The sequence below is a fragment of the Glandiceps talaboti genome, chromosome 17 (assembly GCF_964340395.1).
Source record: "Glandiceps talaboti chromosome 17, keGlaTala1.1, whole genome shotgun sequence".
Classification (NCBI taxonomy): Eukaryota; Metazoa; Hemichordata; class Enteropneusta; family Spengelidae; genus Glandiceps; species Glandiceps talaboti.
The window spans coordinates 5,033,975-5,056,641 of NC_135565.1; the positions used below are offsets into that span (position 1 = coordinate 5,033,975).

Here is a 22,667-nt window from a genome sequence, read left to right on the forward strand (position 1 = left end):
GCAACAATTTACACTTTTAACGCTAGCAGCATAACCATGTCACATTTAAATATGATGCTGCCATATTTTAAATATTTAGTGAAAACATTATTTACAAGTGAGTATCAGTACAACGTATGCAAGCACGCGGGTATCTGAGCGTGCTGTAGTCCGTTCACGACGAGCATCATCAACCGACGTACGCACGCGTACGGCGATGATTGAGAAACTCCAGTTTAAAAAAACGAAAGGTCCGTTTTAAACTGACGTTGGCTGCGCTATTGATGACGTTGCCATAGACATCGATGTGTTCAATTGACTTGGCGGCAAGCTGTCTTCTGGCGACATTATTGTTGCCATGGAGACTGGTGGCTTATAATACGTCCCCATTGTCATCATCATGGCTTCTTCGTAGTCGTCCTCGCAAAGAATTTTGTTGTTTCGCAGATAAAATTTGTCACCAACACAAAACCTGTATATGAAAAAAAAACAGACGATCACTACATTTCATGTTTTGACTTGATTAAAACACATTATCGTATTTTGCTTCAATAATAAGGTCAATTTATTATTCGTAATTATGAATTAATGAATACTGTATTAATACTGTATTAATATTTCATAGTTCATAACTGGAATGTAAACTGTGTTAGCTAATGGCCTTGTATTGTCGTATACTATGTTTAGTACTTTTACAAATTAACAAATTTCAATTTAGTTTTCATCATAATAAAATTATATGAAGAATTCGTTTTGTTTGTATGTATGTATGTGTGTGTGTATGTATGTATGTATGTATGTATATATGTATGTATGTATGTATGTATGTATGTATGTATGTATGTATGTACGTACACGTACGTACGTACGTATGTATGTATGTATGTATGTATGTATGTATGTATGTATGTATGTATGTATGTATGTGTGTGTGTGTATGTGTGTGTATGTATGTGTGTATGTATGTATGTATGTATGTATGTATGTATGTATGTATGTATGTATGTATGTATGTATATGTGTGTGTGTTTCTTTGTTTCTCTCGTTTTCTCATCCTCCCTTCAATTCCTTCATAGAAAGAGGGATAACGAAAAATGATTATATGCGTTCCTTTAACAATGACAAGTGTACATTACCTGTGATTGCACTGTTGGCAGGCAAAACACTCAAGGTGATAGACATTCTCCCTCGCTCTCATAACCATTTCAAATGCTGGAATTACCTTAGCGCACGCAGCACAGTAACCTGTGGTACCAAATAACCTGCAAATGATTAAAAGACATAACATAGTTTATAAAAAAAAAATTGTTTTTATGAATTTACAGCCGGTAACATTACCTCTCAGTATATAAAGTTTACCGTTATTTTGTAATATTACTTCAGTGACATCTGACATCTGATGTACATGTGGTTGGGACTTTCGAAACCAATGTTTACGAATCGAAAAAATACAAAAAAAGCTAACGCAGCAATAATACAATAAAAAAATAACATTTTGCACAATTAAAAAAAAATTGGAAATCAGCTGCAGATTACCACAAACAGCAGCTAACAGAATAGAATAACGTACAAAATGAAATGAGAGTACTCGGCCTCAGTGTGGATATAATCGGACTGTAGATAGTATTTTAAAGGGGTATTAATGAATTTAGAAGTTTTCTGGGCGTTCTTATTGCTGCATACACAAAAGATACTCGCAGTATTCTTCCGTAAGTACTGAAGCACATCACTTGTAATATACTGAACTCAAACCTGCGATCCGATGACGTAATATACTTATGAAAATGTCAAGGAAACCTAAAGTTAGTATATGCAGTCAACTGTTCTCTCAAAGCCAGAAGACATTAATTAGTAATGTCACGGAAGTTATGCATCAATTTGACATTTATATTCCATTTCATTAGAATTGTTTAGTCAAGGTTTTATGGAAGTATTTTCACTTGACTAAAAAGTTTGTAAACTCAGTGTGTGTCACTGTTACTTATTATGAAAAGTACAGAGATACTATTAAAACAATTTCACTTGCCACAGATCATTGAGAAAACATTATTACATTATTCCTACTATTAATCGACGAGTATATATCGACCAAAAACAATATCTTGTTAATATTGCTACATGTTCTTTCTGTGTGATACCATTTCCTTTAGAAGATGTTAACATTGTATATGACTGCCTATGTTCTGCTAAGATAATGGTATTTTAAACAAAATGCAGCAAATTGTAGTAAAGTTTCTAAAACGTCAGATAATGACATGTAGCGATGTTGGGAAAATATTTGTTGAGCTAGGCAATGCAGTGTGGCCAGTGTGAGTAAGATTTCTGTCTAGCCAGACGATAAAATGTAGCAATGTAGGTAAGATTTTTGAGCCAGACGATAAAATGTAGCAGTGTTAGTAAAGGCCCAGTTACACGATGCAACTCATGAAGCAATTCGTCGCATGCGACGAGGCTTGCAACTGCGACGGGAGCGCGTACACGATGCAACTAGTTGCATGGTGAGTCGCAAGAGCTAACTGTTGCACATGCGTAAATATATAAAAGTTACAGGTCATCGAGGTCAAGTCTTCTAGCGGCAGGAATTTGGAAAAAATGCTATGAAATTGCTAATATTTACGAATAAAATGACTGAAAACTTGTTGAGGTATCGATAGTAAAACTCTATTCAATTCGAAATTCGTTAAGGTCGATGTTGATCTTTCCGATGTCGCTACTTGCATTCAAGTTGGAAATAAAATGATATTCAGCGGAAATCAAGCATTCATAGACATTGTATACTATTGATAAGTGGTAATCGTGGTGATAAATCGAAATGATATAAAAAATACTTGCTAAAATAGAATATTTATACTAAAAACATGGCGGCCATAACATTGAACGTCATTTGACACGTAGGTATATGTCAAAGGTTATTACTTGCGACGCGACGAAGTGGTTACACGGTGCAACTCACGAAGCAACTCGAGAAGCAACTTGCGACGCACCTTGCAACGTCGCAAGACCCTGCGACGAGGCGGTTACACGATGCAATTCGTCGCATGCGACGAATTGCATGGTGCGTTGCTAGTCGAGTTGCATCGTGTAACCGGGCCTTAAGATTGTTGAGCCAGACGGTAAAATGTAGCAGTGTTAGTAAGATTTTGGTCGAAATAGACGATAAAATGTAGCAATCATCCCGGAATGTCAGTAAGATTTTTGTTGAGTCAGACGATAAAATGTAGCAATGTGAGTAAGATTTGTTGTTGCAGAAATCATAAATACTCTGTCATACCACACACAATTAAATGTAGCAGAAACGTAGTATGGTTTTTATCAAGCCAGACGTCAATTTGAATGTTTCAATTTAAGTAGCTTCCTCGGTATATCGGAGTGTGATGCGAATAGCGATAGTCATGGCATCATAAACATTGAAATTTAAATGAATAGAAAAACAATTACTGGAGCGAGAGACTACAAATCAATTTGATACTACCGTTGAGGTTTCTTTGTGGAAAGTGTTCTCATAAAATGAATTATTGACTCTATTGCGATAAGTGATCGACTACAAATATCTATAATGTATAACCCATAGTAGTATATTTGAAAAGTTTCATACATTGTCTAAATTTCTCTTGCGGATTTTATCTATTTTTTTTAAATTATTTTTTTTATTTTGTTTTACCAAGTACTCTAACGCTGAGCTGGTACCAGAGTTTCTTCTTCATGTTTTTTTTCAGCCACTTTGGATATTCGTCGTATTTATTTTGGCGCGTAAGTGTTTATTATGTGTTCATTGAATTGACGAAATTGTTATGTAGTTTCTAAAATAATGGTAATGCCCCTCAGAAAGTATTCGCCTTGTTGTCAAATTTTAGGATCACTTTAAATTTAAATATTTTATTATGATAGTGTTGCACTTCAATATATTCACCTCGTGTGCCTATTATAAAAATCACTACATACAGCATGTTCTAGTTATCACAAAAGTACACGATTTAGTGATTTTCTCTTCAAATTTTAGGATCAAGTTGTCTTAATTCTGTGTTGCACAAGTCAGCATTTCTTTACCGTGTCGCTCATATCCAAGCTTTCCCACACCAGCGTGCTGTATTTTATTGAAAAAAAAATTGTGTGATTTTTGTTTCATAGAGGTGTCGTCTGCGTCTAAAGTCACCTCACGTGTACTATACATACTACGTGACAAAAACGCGGCGCGAAACACACAACTCTTCTCACTCACCATCTCCGGTCCCCTGGAGACGATCGTCCGATGATTGAGTTTTAATGAATAGTATACATAGTATTACATTATTTAGTAATTTTAGGAAATGTTTACTCTCCATGATGGTTTTACTGTTCAATTATGGTTGCATGTCTTCCACATGTATAACCAAATTATGTGAATTAAATTGCGTCACATTTACTTACTAAAGCGGTCTAAAAGTCATTATAACGTTATCCCTCTTGTGGATTCTCCTCCAAGGACATTTGAGTCGCGGATTCAATCGAGCGTACACATTTGAAATGACAGTTTATTTGGCCTTTTTTAGTGTCGTGACTGTGCACGCCAGTTTTGCAATAGTCGTAATACGTTCGTACGATCACGTGTATGTTGCGATCCCGTATGTAAAAATAGAATTAAAAAATACACTTATATAAGCAAATACGTACACCAATATACACGCACACACGTACGCATGCACGCACGCACACACATGCACACACACACACATTCATACAATACATACATACGTACGTACGTACGTACGTACGTACGTACGTACGTACATACATACATACATACATACATACATACATACATACATACATACATACATACATACATACATACATACATACATTAACACACACAGATAGACGGAATGAGAGATAGACGGAATGATATATCTTCGTCATCTATTCATTAGATACATTAATCTCGTCTCCATATCTGACTACTTAGTATGGATTTCATCTCTCAGATCGCACCTTATGTCGTTTTGTTTTGGAAAGCGACTTAAACACGAAATTTGATAGTGTTTTAGTTTTTTTCATAATGCAGTGGAAAGTGACGAAGCCTCGAGCTACACTACAGAAACGCCGACCACTAAAATTGTACACGGAAACATTTGGGATAAAGCAGCAGTCTACGATTATGGTGTCTGGGAAGTCCGTTTGTCGGAAATATCGTTTATGATGCATGGTTAGATCGAATCTTAACTACGTCATGGTAAAATGAGTCCCCGTCGACATAACAGAGATGCAGACGACACATTTCATGGGGATTTCAATTAATTATTAGTTGTTGACTAAAGATTGTCAATTCACTCCCTGGCATCGATTTTGTGGTTGCATTTTGGACATATTTTAAAGATTTACAATGGAAGCCAGACAGAAAAAAAATCTTCGTGTGCCTTGACAAACCTCCTCATACTAAGATTGCTACATTTTATTGTGGAGCTCGATAACTATCATGATTGCTACATTTTGTCGTCTGGTTCTACAGAAATCGTACTAACACTGCTACATTTTAACTTGTTGTAGGGTTCGAGATATCTTAATGACATAAAGTTGCTACATATCGTCTGGTTCTACAAAGACAAACTTACTAACATTGCTACATATTATGCCTGTCATGACAAACAAAAATTAAGACCAGATTTTGCAAACCATTGACATGGCTGGAAAAGAGTACATAGCTCACATGGTTTGACAACAATCTGTTCGGTGTATCCCATTTCCTCTGTCATACGCAGAGCATCTGAACAGTTCTATAAATCATTGCCCTCTGCTCTTCAATTATATTATCGATTTTACAATCCAAACGTCATCGCTAGAATAATGATTAATACGGACATGTTATCACTACGAGTATAGTTCGCCGAAACATATCGACGCCATTGTCCCAATCCTTCTGAAAACGCGTGATTGATATAATAGACGATTTTTGATTATGTATGTTGGTGTGTTTATTTCTTTCTTGTATGATTGTTTGTGGGTATTTATTTAGTAAACCTTTTTAATCATGGGAAGTCTGTGGGGAGATTACTTCTGTGTTTATTCACGGCATTGCAATGCATGACAAAAAAATGATTAACAAACGACAAACAAACGTACATCATGGATTTTTGTAAAATGTATATACAATGTTTGGCGGTCATTCAACTTGAAAAATTCTAGTTTCTAGGTTCAAATTTGAAATCATGACCGATCGAGATTGCCAGTCCGGGTAATTATATTGTGTATTCTATTAGAATCCCAACAAATATTCCGGATTACGAAGCAACTTCATGAAATTGTTCAGGGTTTTTTTCAGAATTTTTGTCACTTTGTATCTTAATTTTGGTTTGGAAATATAACAATTACTGAAATAAATATATTCTGGTCAAAATTGTGTTTAATAGCATCACGGGGTGTCATCTTTATCATCAAGCCAAATTGCGACGCACTTTCCAAACAACCATTCCATCTTGTACAGCATTTTTGTTTTGCCATATTTCACGTTCACTTTAGTTTGGAATAGTAAAAAGTACCAAAATACATATATCTGATCTAAACTTTGTTCGATATCGCCATTTATAATTTTTTTTTTAAAAAAGGTAAACAATTTCCATCTTCGTGAGTTCACCTAGTGTGGGATTTATACAACACTCTACCCTTAACTGTTATTTTCCGTTTATAATGTGCAGTACAGATTGGTTATTGGACTCTTATCTGAGCCATCCATTAGCAATTAAAATGTTTGTTATTATAACCGCGGGAACCGGATATAAACTGATCCAACCTAAATAAAAAGTCATTGCAAAGTACAATGTTGTTAATTGTTTAAATACAATTAATTGTAATTTGTATAAAATGGAACACGTCGAGTCATGAATCGCGTTTCACGGCCACATCACGAGTGCATGTTCTCAGACAGCTCTCACGGAAATACAAAGCGGTGACATTAGCCTAGCCTGTGAGAAACCCGACCAATTTGTTTTTATTTTATTTGTATAAATTAGCATTCAATTTCCCGAAACTGTTTTACTTGTCAAGTTAATTACTTCACCCGTGGCGAAAGTATGTCACCTCAACAAATTTCCCGGCGTGAGCTCATTCGTAATCTGATAATCAAAAATAACATCAAATTTGTTTACAGTTAATATGGTTTATTTATGGATAAAAAGAGTGTTTCCACAACAAAGTGTTACTATGTGGCGAACACATGGACACATGTGTATATTACACATTTTAGCGCGAATAATTTTGACGACAACCGAAAGTCATTATGAAAGAACATAATACCAAATTTTACAACTATCTGTGGACTGGTTTTGAAAGTTACTCATGTCGTCATATGCATCAAGCAAAAAAAATTTACTACCGACGTGTGACGTAAAAGCAATTGTAAGAGATTGATGCATTTTCAATTAAGTTACATCGCCTGTTATAAGCCTTCTATCTGTGCGTTAATCAATCAGGGGTAGAAGAAAAAAAAACGCGGGACAAAATTGATTGATAGTTCGGTGATCATTTTGATATTTAACTTTATACCACTGGTGACAGCCAACACGTCCGACGGGTATAATTATGCAGATGAACGGCTTTGGGAATTGATCGGCAAACACATTTTAACTTCAAAAAGTAGTCAGACCCCGTGTATATGAGCAGTTGTGTTCACTTTGCGCTATTCACGTTTCGCTGTCTGAACCTCCACGCCTCGGTGCCTCTTTTGTGCTTTATCAACCATTGATGCCTCTGAGTTTAAACTTTCCGAAATCCGGTTGTCGGTTTCAATTGACTGGTTAGTGAAGACGAGCAAAATAAACAGCGTTTCCGCTGCATAATGGCAGTGAAAACCCGTCAATAATTAATCAGTGAATTGCTTCCAGCTGAAAGGATGCTATTTGGTGCATACATTAATGTGATCTAAGCACATCATGATGGGGTCTATGATAGAAATATTAATGTCCCTATAAATCCATTTATTTCAAACCCACAAAATAGATGTACATTTCTGCGCAGTCTCCGTTAAACTGGTTGTCCAGCTGTCCGCATGTAGATCGGTCCACCCGTGTGTCTGTCTGTCTGTCTGTCTGTCTGTCTGTCTGTCTGTCAGCTTTACCTTTCCACCAAAAGGTAAAGATGTATACTGATTTGTCGGTCTGTCTGTCTGCATGTATGTATGTATGTATGTATGTATGTATGTATGTATGTATGTATGTATATGTCTCTGTCTCGATGTCTGTCTGTCTCTGTCTCGATGTCTGTTTGTTTGACTGCTGGCAGGCTGACTATCTGTTTTTATGTATGTCTGGCTCAGTGTATAATCACCCGTCTGTCTGTCTATCTATGACCACCTATCTTCATATCTGCCTGTGTGCTGTAGATACAATGACGGTCTCAACTATCGTCTGTCAATCTATCGATGTCTGTCTGTCTTTCTATCCAGTGTGTATATGTCCTTCTTTTCCTAATACCAATCTCCTTTTTACACCTGGCAATATTAAGACTAGTACTTATAAAGTACTCAAACAATTATATTTTGATCGATGATTAAAACATCCTAATAATTGTCCTTGATGCTAAATCTGATAAATTTGCGTATTACGTCACGATGCAAAGGAATTATTATGATTGACATGTGTCAAAATAGAAATGACGTCACTTTAATCTCAGATAACGTGTTGTTTGTCTGAGTTTTAATGTTCAAATTTGTTGGGACGTGCGTTGCTTTCTTGTATATTTGCCAACAGTTGGGGCTATAAATTCATACCCCAGCAAAATGGTCACCTAATAAATGTGTGCTATGTGATTCAAAGTCATGATGTCGGCAATTTTAATATAAGTTTTTAATAAATACAACTGAAGCCAGTTGAGTGGGAAAAAATGTCGTCTGGCGCTACACAATTCTCATAGAATTGCTACACGTTGTCGTCTGGCACGTCAAGAAATATAATTCAGTAAAACTTTTTTAAAAATCCATAGACATGCCTGAAAAAAGTGTACATTGTTACAATGTACGCATGATTTGGCGCCAATTTTAAAGATGGCGGTAGCTCATACAAACAAAAATGTAGCAATGATTGCAAGAATTTTGACGATAGCATATAGTCATACGATTTTTGTCCATATATACAAAAAAAAAAGCAATTTGTTTCTAGTCAGTTGCTTTCCATCGCAACATAAATGATAGCGATACCGGGAAGAGGACCATCACGTCACAAGTCACACACCACGTACCTGAGATAATCACGTTTACACAACATAAGGTTGGCTTTGATATATAGTGTTGACCCGACCTCTCCTAAACGACAGTCACAGCACGCACATTTCAAACAGTCCTCGTGCCAGAACTGCTCCAGTGCCTTCAGCAAGTACCGATCTTTTATTTTCTTCTTACACCCGGCACAGTTTCGTTTCTCCAATGGTGCGTCTAAAACTTCCACTTTATCTGTAAAGAAAAAAATATATACATAAAGTTCAATGTATGAGAAGATCAAGATGGAATATATACAAGTATCGTGGTCTCTTATATTATGTCAATAAGTATCTCACTGTTAAACATGGATAAATTGTATTCAATGTACTTTGTATTAACTTTTACTTCTTTTAGGACTCGTTTTATTGATCAACTTGTTTTTTTTTGTTTTGTTTTTTTTGTTTTTGTGTCTTAACATGTTTATTTTATTGATGTGTGAACTCAAGCAATTTGACAATTTTATTTTGGTCACATTTTTGTTTCAATAAACCATGTATTAATATTATTATTATGTACCGTCATTGCAAAAGAATTATATTTACATTTTTGCTAAATTGTATTGCCTGGCTCGACAAGAAATGTTACTAGCATTGCTATTATCGTCTGGCTCGAGAAATGGTTTTACTAAATTTGTAACGTCTGGTTTAACAAAATTCTAGGTGATTACATTTGAATCTTTTTTATTTTAATATTATGCATATCTACCAAAGGTAATATAAAGTGAAATAAATGTAACAATGTTAATTTGAAGATTTTTTGTTGAGTGATCAGACGATAAAATGGTGCAATATTAGTAATATTTTTTGTTGAGTGATCAGACGATAAAATGTTGCAATATCAGTAAGATGTTTTGTTGCATCAGACGAAAACATGTAGCACTGTAACTAAGATATTTGTCAAGTCAGAAGATAAAATGTAACAATGTTAGATTGTTGTCTAGGTGGACAATAACATGTAGCAATGTTTGTAAAAAGTTTGTCTCTAGAGTCAAATAACTTTGTGTTTCAGGTTACTTCACTTGTTTTGTTACAGAAATATAATTATGTTTGCATTGTGCATTTTAGAATTCATATTTGGATTGGATTGGCTAGATCGTTCAGGTTCGTTTGTTTGTTTGTTATATTCTTATTCTTTGTAACGAAGTGAGAGACCACACTACACCCACAACTCACAATCGTGCTGTATTTAAATATACTGGCTATTTAATATGCTATAATCGTATGTAGACTATTGATTCAGCTTTTCATACTTTACTACAACCATAGTATAATTATTATGATTATACGTTATTAGAAAGTGCCACGACTACAAAACCACCAATAATCCACTGTTTTTAATCCCATGAACATTTAAATCCGTGACAGGTGTTGCACTGCAATGCCATGGCGAAATGTGAATATGTAACTTCAAGTAACGGTGTTTTAGCAACATATAGATATGACAAGATTTATTCCTTTTATGTGCTATAAAGCAGATGCAGGTGATGGCTCCGAGTCCGTGTTCACCTCTAATGGCACAACATTGTTTATCGCGACTGGCGTTCACTGCCTCAATGAAATCGTTTGATTTGTAGCTAGTAACAGCGCCTTTAGTGTTACTGTAGTGTACATGTGTATGTACGCCGTGTACGTACATAGTTCATTATGTATTTAATGGGAGCGTGTACGTACAGTATTACGAGTACGTTAGGGTCTCACTATTAAGTTTTTTTTCAATTATTTTTACTTCTGTACCCGTGCGGTTGTATTTCTCTAACAGCTGTTCTCAACTCAGTTGGCGGGAAATATATTAAAGTTGTGTTCCCAAAGTTCAGAATCACCCAATATGTTGTTGCCGGAAAGAATGACACCTTATTGAGGGTAAATAAATGCACGCTCGTTATGCTGAGGGTAACATTCTGCGCATTAATTTTTGGTATTCGAACACAATGCTGTCGTTACGTCACCACACCGTGAAATTATAATAGTGGAAGTTAAATCAGCCCTTGCCTCTATCCGGCAACAGCTGGGTGTAATAATAATACGTACAGATTGTTAATTAAAATACCCAACCTTTTGGTTTAATTAAGGAAAGTGTTACATTATCCCCTAATTAACATACGTAATGGCGTTTACTTATAGTCGGAATCAAGGCAATTGTTGTGGACTGAGAGTTACAATTTTATTTGACGGACTGACGAAGTTTTCTTATAGCATAAGGTTCGAGGGTGATCACGAGACTTGGCGGTCAGATCGAGTAGTCGAAAATTCTGGTTGTGCATTGTGCACTAGTAACGCATCGTGATAGACATGATTTCTTTTTGCAATATACTATCTCATCTCTCTCTCTCTCTCTCTCTCTCTCTCTCTCTCTCTCTCTCTGATCTAGGGTGGGTACATACATACATACATACATACATACATACATACATACATACATACATACATCCATACATACATACATACATACATCGAATAATTAACGAACAAACATTTGCTGCGGTTTGTGCAACATCGAAGTATCGGCTCGTAGTGTTCCCCACTCACTAAAGTCACCACATAATTGCATTATTTGACACAATAATCACACCGTGAATCCAGTGGCTAGTAAAGTTCACTCTCTTTGTAGGCATTAGCGGTATCAGACTGCACCAGAAAAGCCGCTATTGTTTTCCACGTTCTTTCACAATTTAAAGGCTATTGTTTACGTGTATAAACCCCCCATTAGTAGAACAATACTTACGTCGGAATTCTTGTTGATTCCTGTCCGATAATTGACCCCTATTACGGTGTTATTTGTTAGTTGCTGAGTTAAATCGCCCCTTTCCCTTTACACTCTTAATTTTGCTATTATTCATTTTTAGTTTGAACATTTCCGCATAGAGTGATTTCAGTCCTCGATTTCAAGCGAACGCCACGAGAACCAATGCCTCGAAACCGATGTCATGATCAAGATGTGTGCCCCGTCCCGTCGTTGAATTCACAACCGTAAATTAAAGTTACTGTACCCATTTTCCTGAAAATTCGCTACTATAATGCACATTTTGGAACCGTTTCAGCTTTATTTTAGTCCGAACTCATGTAAATAACCGTTATGTAATTATATATAAAAATTTGGGGTAAACACGCCTTGATTTAAGACTTGAATTGAGAAGAAGGTAATGTCGTCTCCGAAATTTTTGACGAGCTCAGAGCTAAGCGGGAGAACTCGAACTGTGGATGGTTTTAGACATGTCCCTTTCTCCTCACTCGGCTGGTTTACTCGTTTAACCCACGACCGTACAAGCGACGTACGGCAATATAGTGTTCATGTTACCGTAACGTCAAGAGCATAGCCCGTGACATCAGAAGAGTTGCTACAACCACTGACAGATGTGAAGAAATGTTTCTGTATGTGGTGGTCACACGACTTGGACATTTACGGACACTGTGGCGTAGCTTTAAGTTTTCCACTGGGTATGACCCCATTTTGTATTCCTCTTTTTTCAACCACTCGAGTTCAACCACGCCACGACATCCATCATTTTCGTTACCACTGACCACACCGGAAAAATTATGAAAAGGCAAATTGAAAAATAAACCGGAACAGAGTAGGACTACCCCTAAAACCAGGTCATTGAGATACAATCGCTAACTTGCATGCCAAACCCCATATGTCACATAGCGTCATTGAAGTTAATTGAACAGTTCCACGCTGTGACTAATATACAGTCTCTAGAATTTATAGCATCAGCGACCAGGCTAAACACATACAAACTTGCTGTACAAACGTACAGCGGATAAGTTTGGTCAGAAACAACGTCCGACCTTCGCCATTTTCGCGAAACTCTGTTTTGATACTAGTTACTGGCATACGCCCCGTTATCGTACACTCACACGCTACAGGAGCCTTGTACACAAAACAATAAACTTACTAGCAATCGTCGAGTTCTCTCGGTCAGTTCTTTCGGACATCATTTCTAATATACAGACAACAGCCGCTAAATCAACAAAGTTATCAGTGGTCTTGTCAAAATTCGGCACTCCCTGTAAACTTCTGTCACTGTTTACATGTATCTCTTGAACGGCGTGTCATCGAGTTTTGCACCAGCGCACTGCTCACCGTGTGTAGCGAATGAGCTCGGATGTCAACACAGTGAAATTTAATACGTATTTTAACAATGCCTGTGACCGCCTGTTACATTGGGTTCGGCATGTTGCGTGCATAGTAAGGGGCGCAATTAACAAAAACAGTAATCGCCAATTAAAAAGCCTTTTAATTAACAAAAGTGGTCTTCGCTAAACTCATTAATGAAGATTCGACGAAAGTTTCGGCCACCACCAGAGAAAAAATCCCGGAGGCTTTTCATACATTTATTTATTTCGACTCGGTCAAAAATTTTCTTAAATAAATTACAATTTCATTGTATATATTTAATTTAACATTTACTCAAGGTAGGAGCTGCAAATTCAAACAAGAATGTCGTTTTTGCAGTGTAGCATATGCTGAAATTGGGTTTATTAATAGTGGTTACATACAATTACACTTCTAACGAATCTGGTTTTGTAACTGAAAGCAATTAACTATTCTATGAACAGGAAATGGTATGTTCACCGTTAATTAGTTGACAGAGCGTTTCTGGTAAAAAAAAATAATCATTGAATATTAGGAAGTGGGTTGGTTGTAGTTGACTGATGGCGGCTACATTTTGTAGCGTGATTCCTGTACGAGAATTTAGGCAACGTATACGTAGGTTTGTTTGTTTGTTTGTTTGTTTGTTTGTTTAAATGTACTGTTTGTAGCCCTGCGTGATTAGGACTTTAGACTGACACGTGTCCCTTGAGAGAATTTCTTTTGTTTCAAAATCCTTTGAGTTTGTAATTCACTTTTAGAAAAAATATCAATATTGAAGTTGTCTTTCACTTCCTCCTCCCCTCCCATCCCCCTCCCCCCCCCGGTAATTAATATTACGTAATGGGCTTTCTCGTTCACTCGACTGTTTCACAACCAATCATCACTCAGGTTATCATTTCATATTATGATGATGGAGAGCGAACGTTTCATGTTGTCATTTATATGCGGTTTTATATAGTATATTTGTAGCGTGGAATTTTGTCTTCGGAATATTTTCTCATATTTTGCACATTTTTAATACGAAGAGATGAATGAAAACAATGTGCTTTGAATGTGTCATATAAACTTAAATAAAGTTATTTGCATCCAAAACAGCTACAAAAATCACACCAAATTCTTAGAAATCATTTTAGCGGGAAATGAGTGCACGACAGTGAAAAGGTTCACCCAACTTGTAATAGTGAATTGATTAAAAACGACAGTTATTACACTTTAATCTAATAAACGTAAAAGACAGACCATCGGTCCATGATCTGGCAGTTATACAGGTCCCCGCGGCTCGTCTAATGCGTGCCGGGAGATATCCCAATTTATCCGCGTATTTGTTTTCTCCTTTCCGGTCCAGATTAAGGGAAATGTACTCGATGCCTCGTGGCTTCATAAGCTCTAGTACATACAGCGACGAAGTCTACTGGGTTCCCACAGGCGCAAACAGGAGAAATTGAACAAGGTCGACTTAAACAAGGTACCCGACTTCTACATTTCAGGCATATTATTTGAAATGGTACGGAAGATGTTTTGACTTTTACCTTAACTCGGGGGACGGCGGCAAATTTAGAAGCATGTATATTCTAGTCTTAAAAAGTAATGAAATTATAGGACTCTAGCATCTAATTTTACTTTGGCTATGTTTTGAGTTTGGATATTAGCTACTAGTGTTGTAATAGAATTATTCATTCCGAGGGACCTCGTTTTACGATGAGTTGCTTTCTTACCAAAAATATGGCATTAGAAAATCTTTCTTTGCAACCGTCTCTCCTCCAATTCCCTTTCTCCCGTTCGTGTCCCCCCCCTCTCTCTCTCTCTCTCTCTCTCTCTCTCTCTCTCTCTCTCTCTCTCTCTCTCTCTCTCTCTCTCTCTCTCTCTCTCTCTCTCTCTCTCTCTCTCTCTCTCTCTCTCTCTCTCTCTCTAGTACAATGAGCCATGGCGTACCTTCGTTTTTCCTCTCACAAACATTTGATGGATGTCAAAAATATCTTGATTGCCGAATTTTAAAGATATTTGAGATATTGTAGAGATTTTTTTCTTTGAGAAAAGTAGGAACGGGCCAGATGGAGGGGTATAAAAAAAACCTACAGGTCACGCGAGTTTGTAACACGATAGTGCATTTTATAAAGCCTTTCTTAAAACCGACTTATACATTTTTGATGACATGTCTGTAAACTACACCATTCAATTGGAAATAGTAAATGTACAGTTATCATCTCTGATATAAACTATTACCCCTAAGGTATCCAATCCATTACTTTGACAGTCAACTTTTTCAGCACATTGAAAAATACACAGAAAAATGTACGGCCGTGACAAAAAAAACCTTTAAATGTACCAGCGCGAGATTACTTCGTCGGAGCCGATCGACGTAGCATTGACTGAGATCGCTTGTATTTAATGTAATTTTATATAAAATTGAAATTGAAATTGAATTTTAATTTCATAGGATAAGGTCGGAGTCGTTCGGTGATGATGGTTGTTGTTGTTGTTGTTGTTGTTGTTGTTGTTGTTGTTGTTGTTGTTATAATAAGTTATAAGGAACCCGGATGTATCGCACGTGGTGGCCTTGGAGACTGTCAATGTTCCAAAATACAGTTGTATCCTCGGGGACACATTTCCATGAAATAACAGTTATTCAATTTTCTCCAAACTTTGTAAAATGAAAGCCTTTTCCTCGTCCTTTAAAAATTTACTTCTTGTTTTGAAGGAAATGGTCAAATCTTTTATTTACTCGGAGTGCATTAATTTATTTTCTACACAGAATTCGGCGGTCATATTGATTCCAGAAATTATTAAATTTTTGTTATATCATTTGATCTTTGTCGGAGACCAGATTTTTGTTTTCTTTGATTTTAACTAACAAAGAATTGGAGTTTTCTCGAAGAAAGTAACAGCAAAAAATGTAAGGGTTTATTTCCGAATCGCATTTATGTTAGAACGAAAACATAATGTTATTGATTGGGTGTTTTGAATAGTATATTATGATCAAATACCTACAATGTAACTACCAGCGCAGACACCTCAAGCAACATGTAATTTTGAACGGACGTGGAAAATCATTGTTTTATTACCATGAATAACAGCAAATCAATTTTTAGATACGATTGCTTTTGTAGTAATTTTCTAATTGAAATTTAGTAAAGAGGATGAGTGGCCAGGCTCAAAAAAAATCGGGACTTTCACTTGCTGAAGACGACAATTTCTTAAAATACACTTGGCGGGAAAAATTATGTAAAGTAACTCAAATCCCAAACAGTTAGAGGAATTTTAAGCCGAGAAATGTGTGATTCGTTTGATCTTGTCTAAAATAACTGTTTTGGTATTTCCAAAGACGACAATTTCTTTAAATACTGTTGGCGGGGAAAATTTAGTAAACTATAGATCTAAGTTCAATATTTAGACAAAAAAATTGAAGTTGAGGTCTGTTCTTTAAACGTGTCTAAATAATACTAGAATTTTCAAATAATTACTGGCGACGACAATTTCTGTATATGAAAAACTTGAAAATTGTTCTTTTGGCAGGAACCTTGACTAAAAAGGTGTCGATTCACAAGTTTGACGACAGTTCACAAGAACAATGGAAAACATTTGTGATTTTCATATAAATAAATACAAAGTTTATGTACGATATCGATCAGACAACAAGTGACATTAGTTGGTGCTGAGACTGTGACACACAAACAGACAGACAGACAGACAGACAGACAGACAGACAGACAGATAGATAGATAGAAGCACTTAATTTACAGTTTCCACTTGAAGCTATTGCTCGCACCTGTTCCACAAAACTTATCAGTGGAAGAAATATAATCACTAACAAGACTTAGATTAAATATTTTATTTCTTAAAACTGAAAGAGTTGTTACCCTTTGGCTGCGTCACCCATACTAATCACTAACGGCAGATTAAGTGTAACCCATATTGGCATAAATTTTGTAACACAATCGACCACTGTGAAACATTTGATTCGATGAAATGGACATTGAATACGGCCGGTAATGCGTTGTGTCTAACCCTCCGGGGACGAGCCAGTTGGTGGATTTTAGGTTTCATGACATTTCACTAAAACTCAAGTGTCTTTGACGAATACTTTTAAAATCAAATTCGTGATCTGCGAGTGTGATTCACACTCGGATGTTATTTCCATGCAACATATTGAAGTAAATATGGCGTATTAAGTAGTAAATCGATGTGCTTTTACGAACAATCGCACAATGTCACACAAGCTCAATAAGCGGACTTCATTCGTTTAGGGGGAGGGGTATGGCGTCAATGCTTCATTTTCGCACTTCTAACCAAATTTCGACGGAAAACTTTCACTCCTTCAATGATAACAGCTTTTGTATTTACTACCGAGATGTTGATAAGTTGATAAAAATTGACTTGGTGCTGGTACTCGGTTTCTGGTAGTATTTTTTTTTAATGTGTTTACAATCATGTTTTTACATTACATCGATCATAGTAACTGTGGTACGTGGTGTAACCACTACAGCTTTCATCATAGTTTACATCATATATAAATGTTTGATGTCACACTTGTGAACGTTCGTTTAGGGGGAGAGGGAGGCGGGTTTTGACCTAAACGAACGATGACGATGTTCGATTGTTGAGATTGTGGGACATGGTGCGATCGTCCCCTTAAGATGAGTTTGCGCTATCGAGTTTAAATTTGTTTATAAAATATAACCATTTAATGCAATAAGGCCTAATAAAACAAATTATGTGGTTCCGATTACGCTCAATTTTAGAATAGGTGGGGTAGGTAGATTTTTTATTTTATTTTATTATGTTTTTTTTATGTGTGTGTGTCTAGTTCAGGTTTTCCATTGTTTTCCAAATGGTCTCTGTGTTGTTTATTTCTTCCTATCAGATGTGCAGCCATTACAGATTGGAAGAATAGTTTTATTTTGTCTTTCTAAGTTGATGTCAGCTTCCGCACCCACTATTTCTCGTGAGACTTCATAATTTTTGCGATTTTATTATTTTTTTCTCGAATACCAAAAAAAAAGTTTAGGGTTGGCAGTGAAAAGCTAGGTGGGGTCGGGTAACCGGAACCAAACAATTATTTTTTAGGCCTAACAGGTGTACGTATACATCATGTAATTATGCAGTCTTCGTAGTACATTTGCAATTTCTATGTTTTACAATAAACCTGTGCTTTTCTTGCGCTATAAGTCGGGTCAGTCTTTCGTGGAAATTTTCCATACTGACAGACAAACACAGTGAAAAAAAATCACTAATAAAAACTTTTCCATTAATTTTGGTTGCTAAGAAAGAACTCAATTGCCCGTAGTACAATGCAAACCGGAAGTGGAGAATTCGAACATAGCGCCCTCTACTCTTGAGTACTGGTGTTGGGGGGTAACATACACCAGGGTATACCAAACACGGCATGTCCCTTGCAAGTTGATGTTCCAGTAAATGGTTGAAAATGTAGGTCTGCTACCCAACAGTATTACTAAATATTGTATTACCCTGGTTGGGGTTATAATATATATACAAAAATGTAAAAATTACAGCGACTGATTGTATATTTTTTTACGGAGAGTTGAGATATGGCCTATATGCAGCTAGAATTTTAGTATATCATGTCATTTTCAGTCTCCCATGGGACAGACAGACAGGAAGAACAACGCCCTCACAGTCGATTCTACAAAGGGCAATTGAAAATGCTTACATAAAAGCTTGATTAAACTATTCTAGTATAAATGTTTTAATGTCAATACAGGACTTCTATGAGATAACAGTTGTCTTCTGGCATAATATCGTTTGAACAGTTCATTGCATAAGGATATCCTCAATTACGTGTACGTCATCGGATCGTTTATTTTATATCAGAATACCAGGTTTGAAATCAGTCAATTTATTGCAAGTGATGGTTCATCAGTATGATTCTGGAATCAGTAAGTAGAATAATGCGAACACCTTTTAAAAATGACGCAGTAAAGAATACACACAGAAACTTACGTATTAAAACTCAGCTTGTGCCCCTTACACGCTTGAGCCCCTAAGATTAATCTACTGCTTAGCACAAGGAAGGCCGCACTATTAGGTTATGATATCTAGATCTACAACCGTCCCCGTACGTGCTAGCAGTAGCTTATGAACTGGGCAAGTAAACAGATTAATCGGAGTCACAATAGCACTTCATGATCACACAGCATGTTGGAAGTATAGTACATGAAGACACTACAGTCAAGTGTTTGTTAACATTTAGTTTTATGGCTTCTTTATTAGATAATGTGTGTACTTGAAATGCCAGCAGAACTTGGAATATGTTTGTCAATGTGATAAAACGGCCATAAAAGCGTTCCTATCAAATTATGAAATGTAATACAAGTCTCGTTTTTTTTGAACACGTTGTGCCATCATTCCAAATTCTTATTATTGTCTTTCCCTGTTTGCACCAAGGTTCTGCCGGATACCTCTAGCATCGCGACTGATGTAGGTGTACAAGCATTCTTTGATTGCCTATGTAGTGATATGTTTACCACCGTACGTGTACAAGGACATTGTTTTCCCATGAACGTAGTAACTGTACTTTGATATCCCCCTGTGCACCAACGTACTTAGTCATACATTCATATGGCCCTAGCTACCCAATTTAAATTAATGATAATAATAGAAGCTAGTGACATCATGAGATCCTCTATGACTCGTAAAAGCGGTTAATTTAATTTGTATTCAAAGTGAAAACTGGAAGTCTCCTAGGTAATTGTGTCTGTTGCAATTTTCAACACTCATAAAGACCCAGGGTAATACGTGTATTGTTGTTATTATTTTGGTAAGACCTAAACAAATTCGTTTTGTTCCGGTTACCCGATCCCACATAGTTTTTCACTGCCTAGACTTTTTTTTAACATAAAAGTCTTACGAGAAATAGTGGATGCGAAAACTGACATCAACTTAGAAAGACAATATAAAACTGTTCGTCCAATCTGTAATGGCTATACATCCGATAGATAGAAAGAAATAACACGGAGACCATTTGGACAACAATGGAAAACCTGAACTAGACACTCACACACAAATAAAAATAAAATAAAAAATCTACCTACCCTACCCATTCTAAAAAAATAATTATTAGGCCTAAAAACACGATGGTTGCTAATCTTAGCAGCACGTCGTCTTTGCAAAAGTATTTTTTACCTTTTTTTTCATTTTGTCAAATTTCATCACCTGGCGCAACAGCAATCTTACTAAAACTGCTACATTTTATTATCTATCCTGTGACTCCATCAATCTTACTAACATTGCTACATTTTATCATCTTTCCTGTGACTATAGAAATCTTGCTGACAGTGCTTCAGTAATAACATTTTCTGTTTCTGAGCTACCTTCAAAACAGATCTTCGCCAAATGATCGGATGTTATACAGTGCACAGCAGTGTCACAAAGTGGTAAAATTGTCGTCGAGCCAGACGATAATATGCAGCATCATTAGTAAGTTTTTTTGTGAGCCAGATGTTAATATGCTGCAATGTTAGTAAGATTTTTTCGAGCATGTTAAAGGTGTTTTGCTGAAGGAGGCGATGAAATGTAGCAATGTTAGTAAGGTGTTTTGTTGAGCCAGGCGTAGAATGTAGCAATATTAGTAAGATTTTTGTTGAGCCAGACGATAAAATGTAGCACTGCTAGTAAGGTGTTTTGCTGGGCGAGACGATGAAATGTTGCAATGTAGTAGGATTGCTGTCGTGCCAGACACAAGGTTGTGTTTCTTATTAACTGGCCTCAAGTGTACTAACTTTAATTATGAAAGGGTGAACAGACGACTCCGGGTAATTGCTAGGACTTTGTTACCGCTAACAATGACTATTATTACTACTAATAAATATGAAATCTAATTTTGATAAATTCAAATGAAAACTTTTCTTAAAAAAGAAAATAGCAAAAATTGTCGAAATAAAAAACATTGTAGAAAATACATTATGATATCCTGAGTAGCAATCCAAAATTTCTCCAAAAACGACGTTTTTCCCTGCGCCGGTTTCGAGAAACAAAATTAATTTGGTACAGAATCTTTCTTCATGGTTAATTATATATAACGTGAAATTTAAGATTAGGCCATTGTTTTAGCCTTGCGTTTAAGAGTTTTTATTGAGAGGCAAACATTTAATTGAAATCATCCAATGCTATACGTTTATACTCACGAATAAGATAAGTTATGCTGATGTAATTCTATATTTCAAATTTGCAATTTGCACTCTTATCACATTGTTCTTTTTAGTTTTTGATATCACAAATTATTTGATAAGCGATAATTCTATCAATTTCATCCCAAATTATGAGGATAGGCAGCAGAAAGTTATGGTTACGAAATTGTTGAAAACATTTCTGCGCCCCAAAAGAAATTGGTACTGAAGCTTTTAGGAGGCAGACGAATATTCGTAGAGATTATCCGAACATATGGCATCAATTCGATCTCACTTTCGTTGCCCCGGGGATAGAAGCAGTCGGCACGAGGAGGCGTGACTCGTACATATGCAGTAGGGATTCTCCAAAATCGTTAGGCTAACGACCACTAAGTCCCTTCCTCGAATATTACCACAGCAGTCTCTCCTCTATAAGCAATCAAATTCATCCCGCCATGCCCTTCGGACCGTACTAGAATTACGTTATCAACTTAGATCACACGAGCTCGTGATCAAGAAAATCGCATCAAACCAAGAAAATAAGTTATTTGCGCCAAAGAAGATTTAGATTTAGTATTACCATAGCGACTCGAAATTGGCAAAGTTCCCCCTTAACACTACTAACATAAATTGAATTTAATATTTAATTTTCTATTACTCGAAATTGGAATGTGTCTTGCTGTGTGACGATATACTTAACTCGAAATTAACTCAGATCATGTTTGATGTTTGACCAGATATCTGTTGACACCGCTTAGATTTTCATAGGAATTTACTTCAAAAGATTGAATTCAGTTGTCAACCGAGTTCATTGCTCATTTTCCCTACAATACAAATGAGAAATGCGGAGTTGCGATTTAACAAAATTACTTAAACATGTTCCGCAGAAATTAATTTTGTGTGATCTGAGCACCAAATAAACTGAGATAAGTCAAAAGTAATTGAAAAAAACCCGTAGGATTAAATAGTTTTTGTTATGATCATGAATGGTACGGATTTAGCTCTGGTGACACACAGTGGTGATGGTGGTGTATGTGTAGTAAAACACAGCATGTCACATTACGAATGTTTGCTAGAAATACGACGGCAGAAACCGGGCTTTCAACTAACTACAGCGAATTTCACAATACCGAGCAGCTTTCCTGTTTGATACAACCACGCAGAAACCAATAAGAAACTGGAATGCTACACTTTAAGATAGCAAGATTGAATGAGTGCAGTTTCTTGCTACATTTTATCTAAGTGAAATG

At 36.2% G+C, this 22,667-nt stretch overlaps 1 protein-coding gene across 1 annotated transcript in view; it reads right to left on the bottom strand.

The window, feature by feature from the left end:
• Positions 1–237: 237 nt before the first annotated feature.
• Positions 238–22,667, bottom strand: part of LOC144448626 (LIM domain only protein 3-like) — a 38,494-nt gene continuing 16,064 nt past the window's right edge. Inside the window, exons 2-4 of the mRNA XM_078138904.1 lie at positions 9,184–9,394; positions 1,116–1,241; positions 238–451 (exon numbers count right to left, since the gene is read on the bottom strand). Coding sequence (XP_077995030.1) covers positions 238–451; positions 1,116–1,241; positions 9,184–9,394 — 551 coding nt within the window. The remainder of the gene's footprint in view (positions 452–1,115; positions 1,242–9,183; positions 9,395–22,667) is intronic.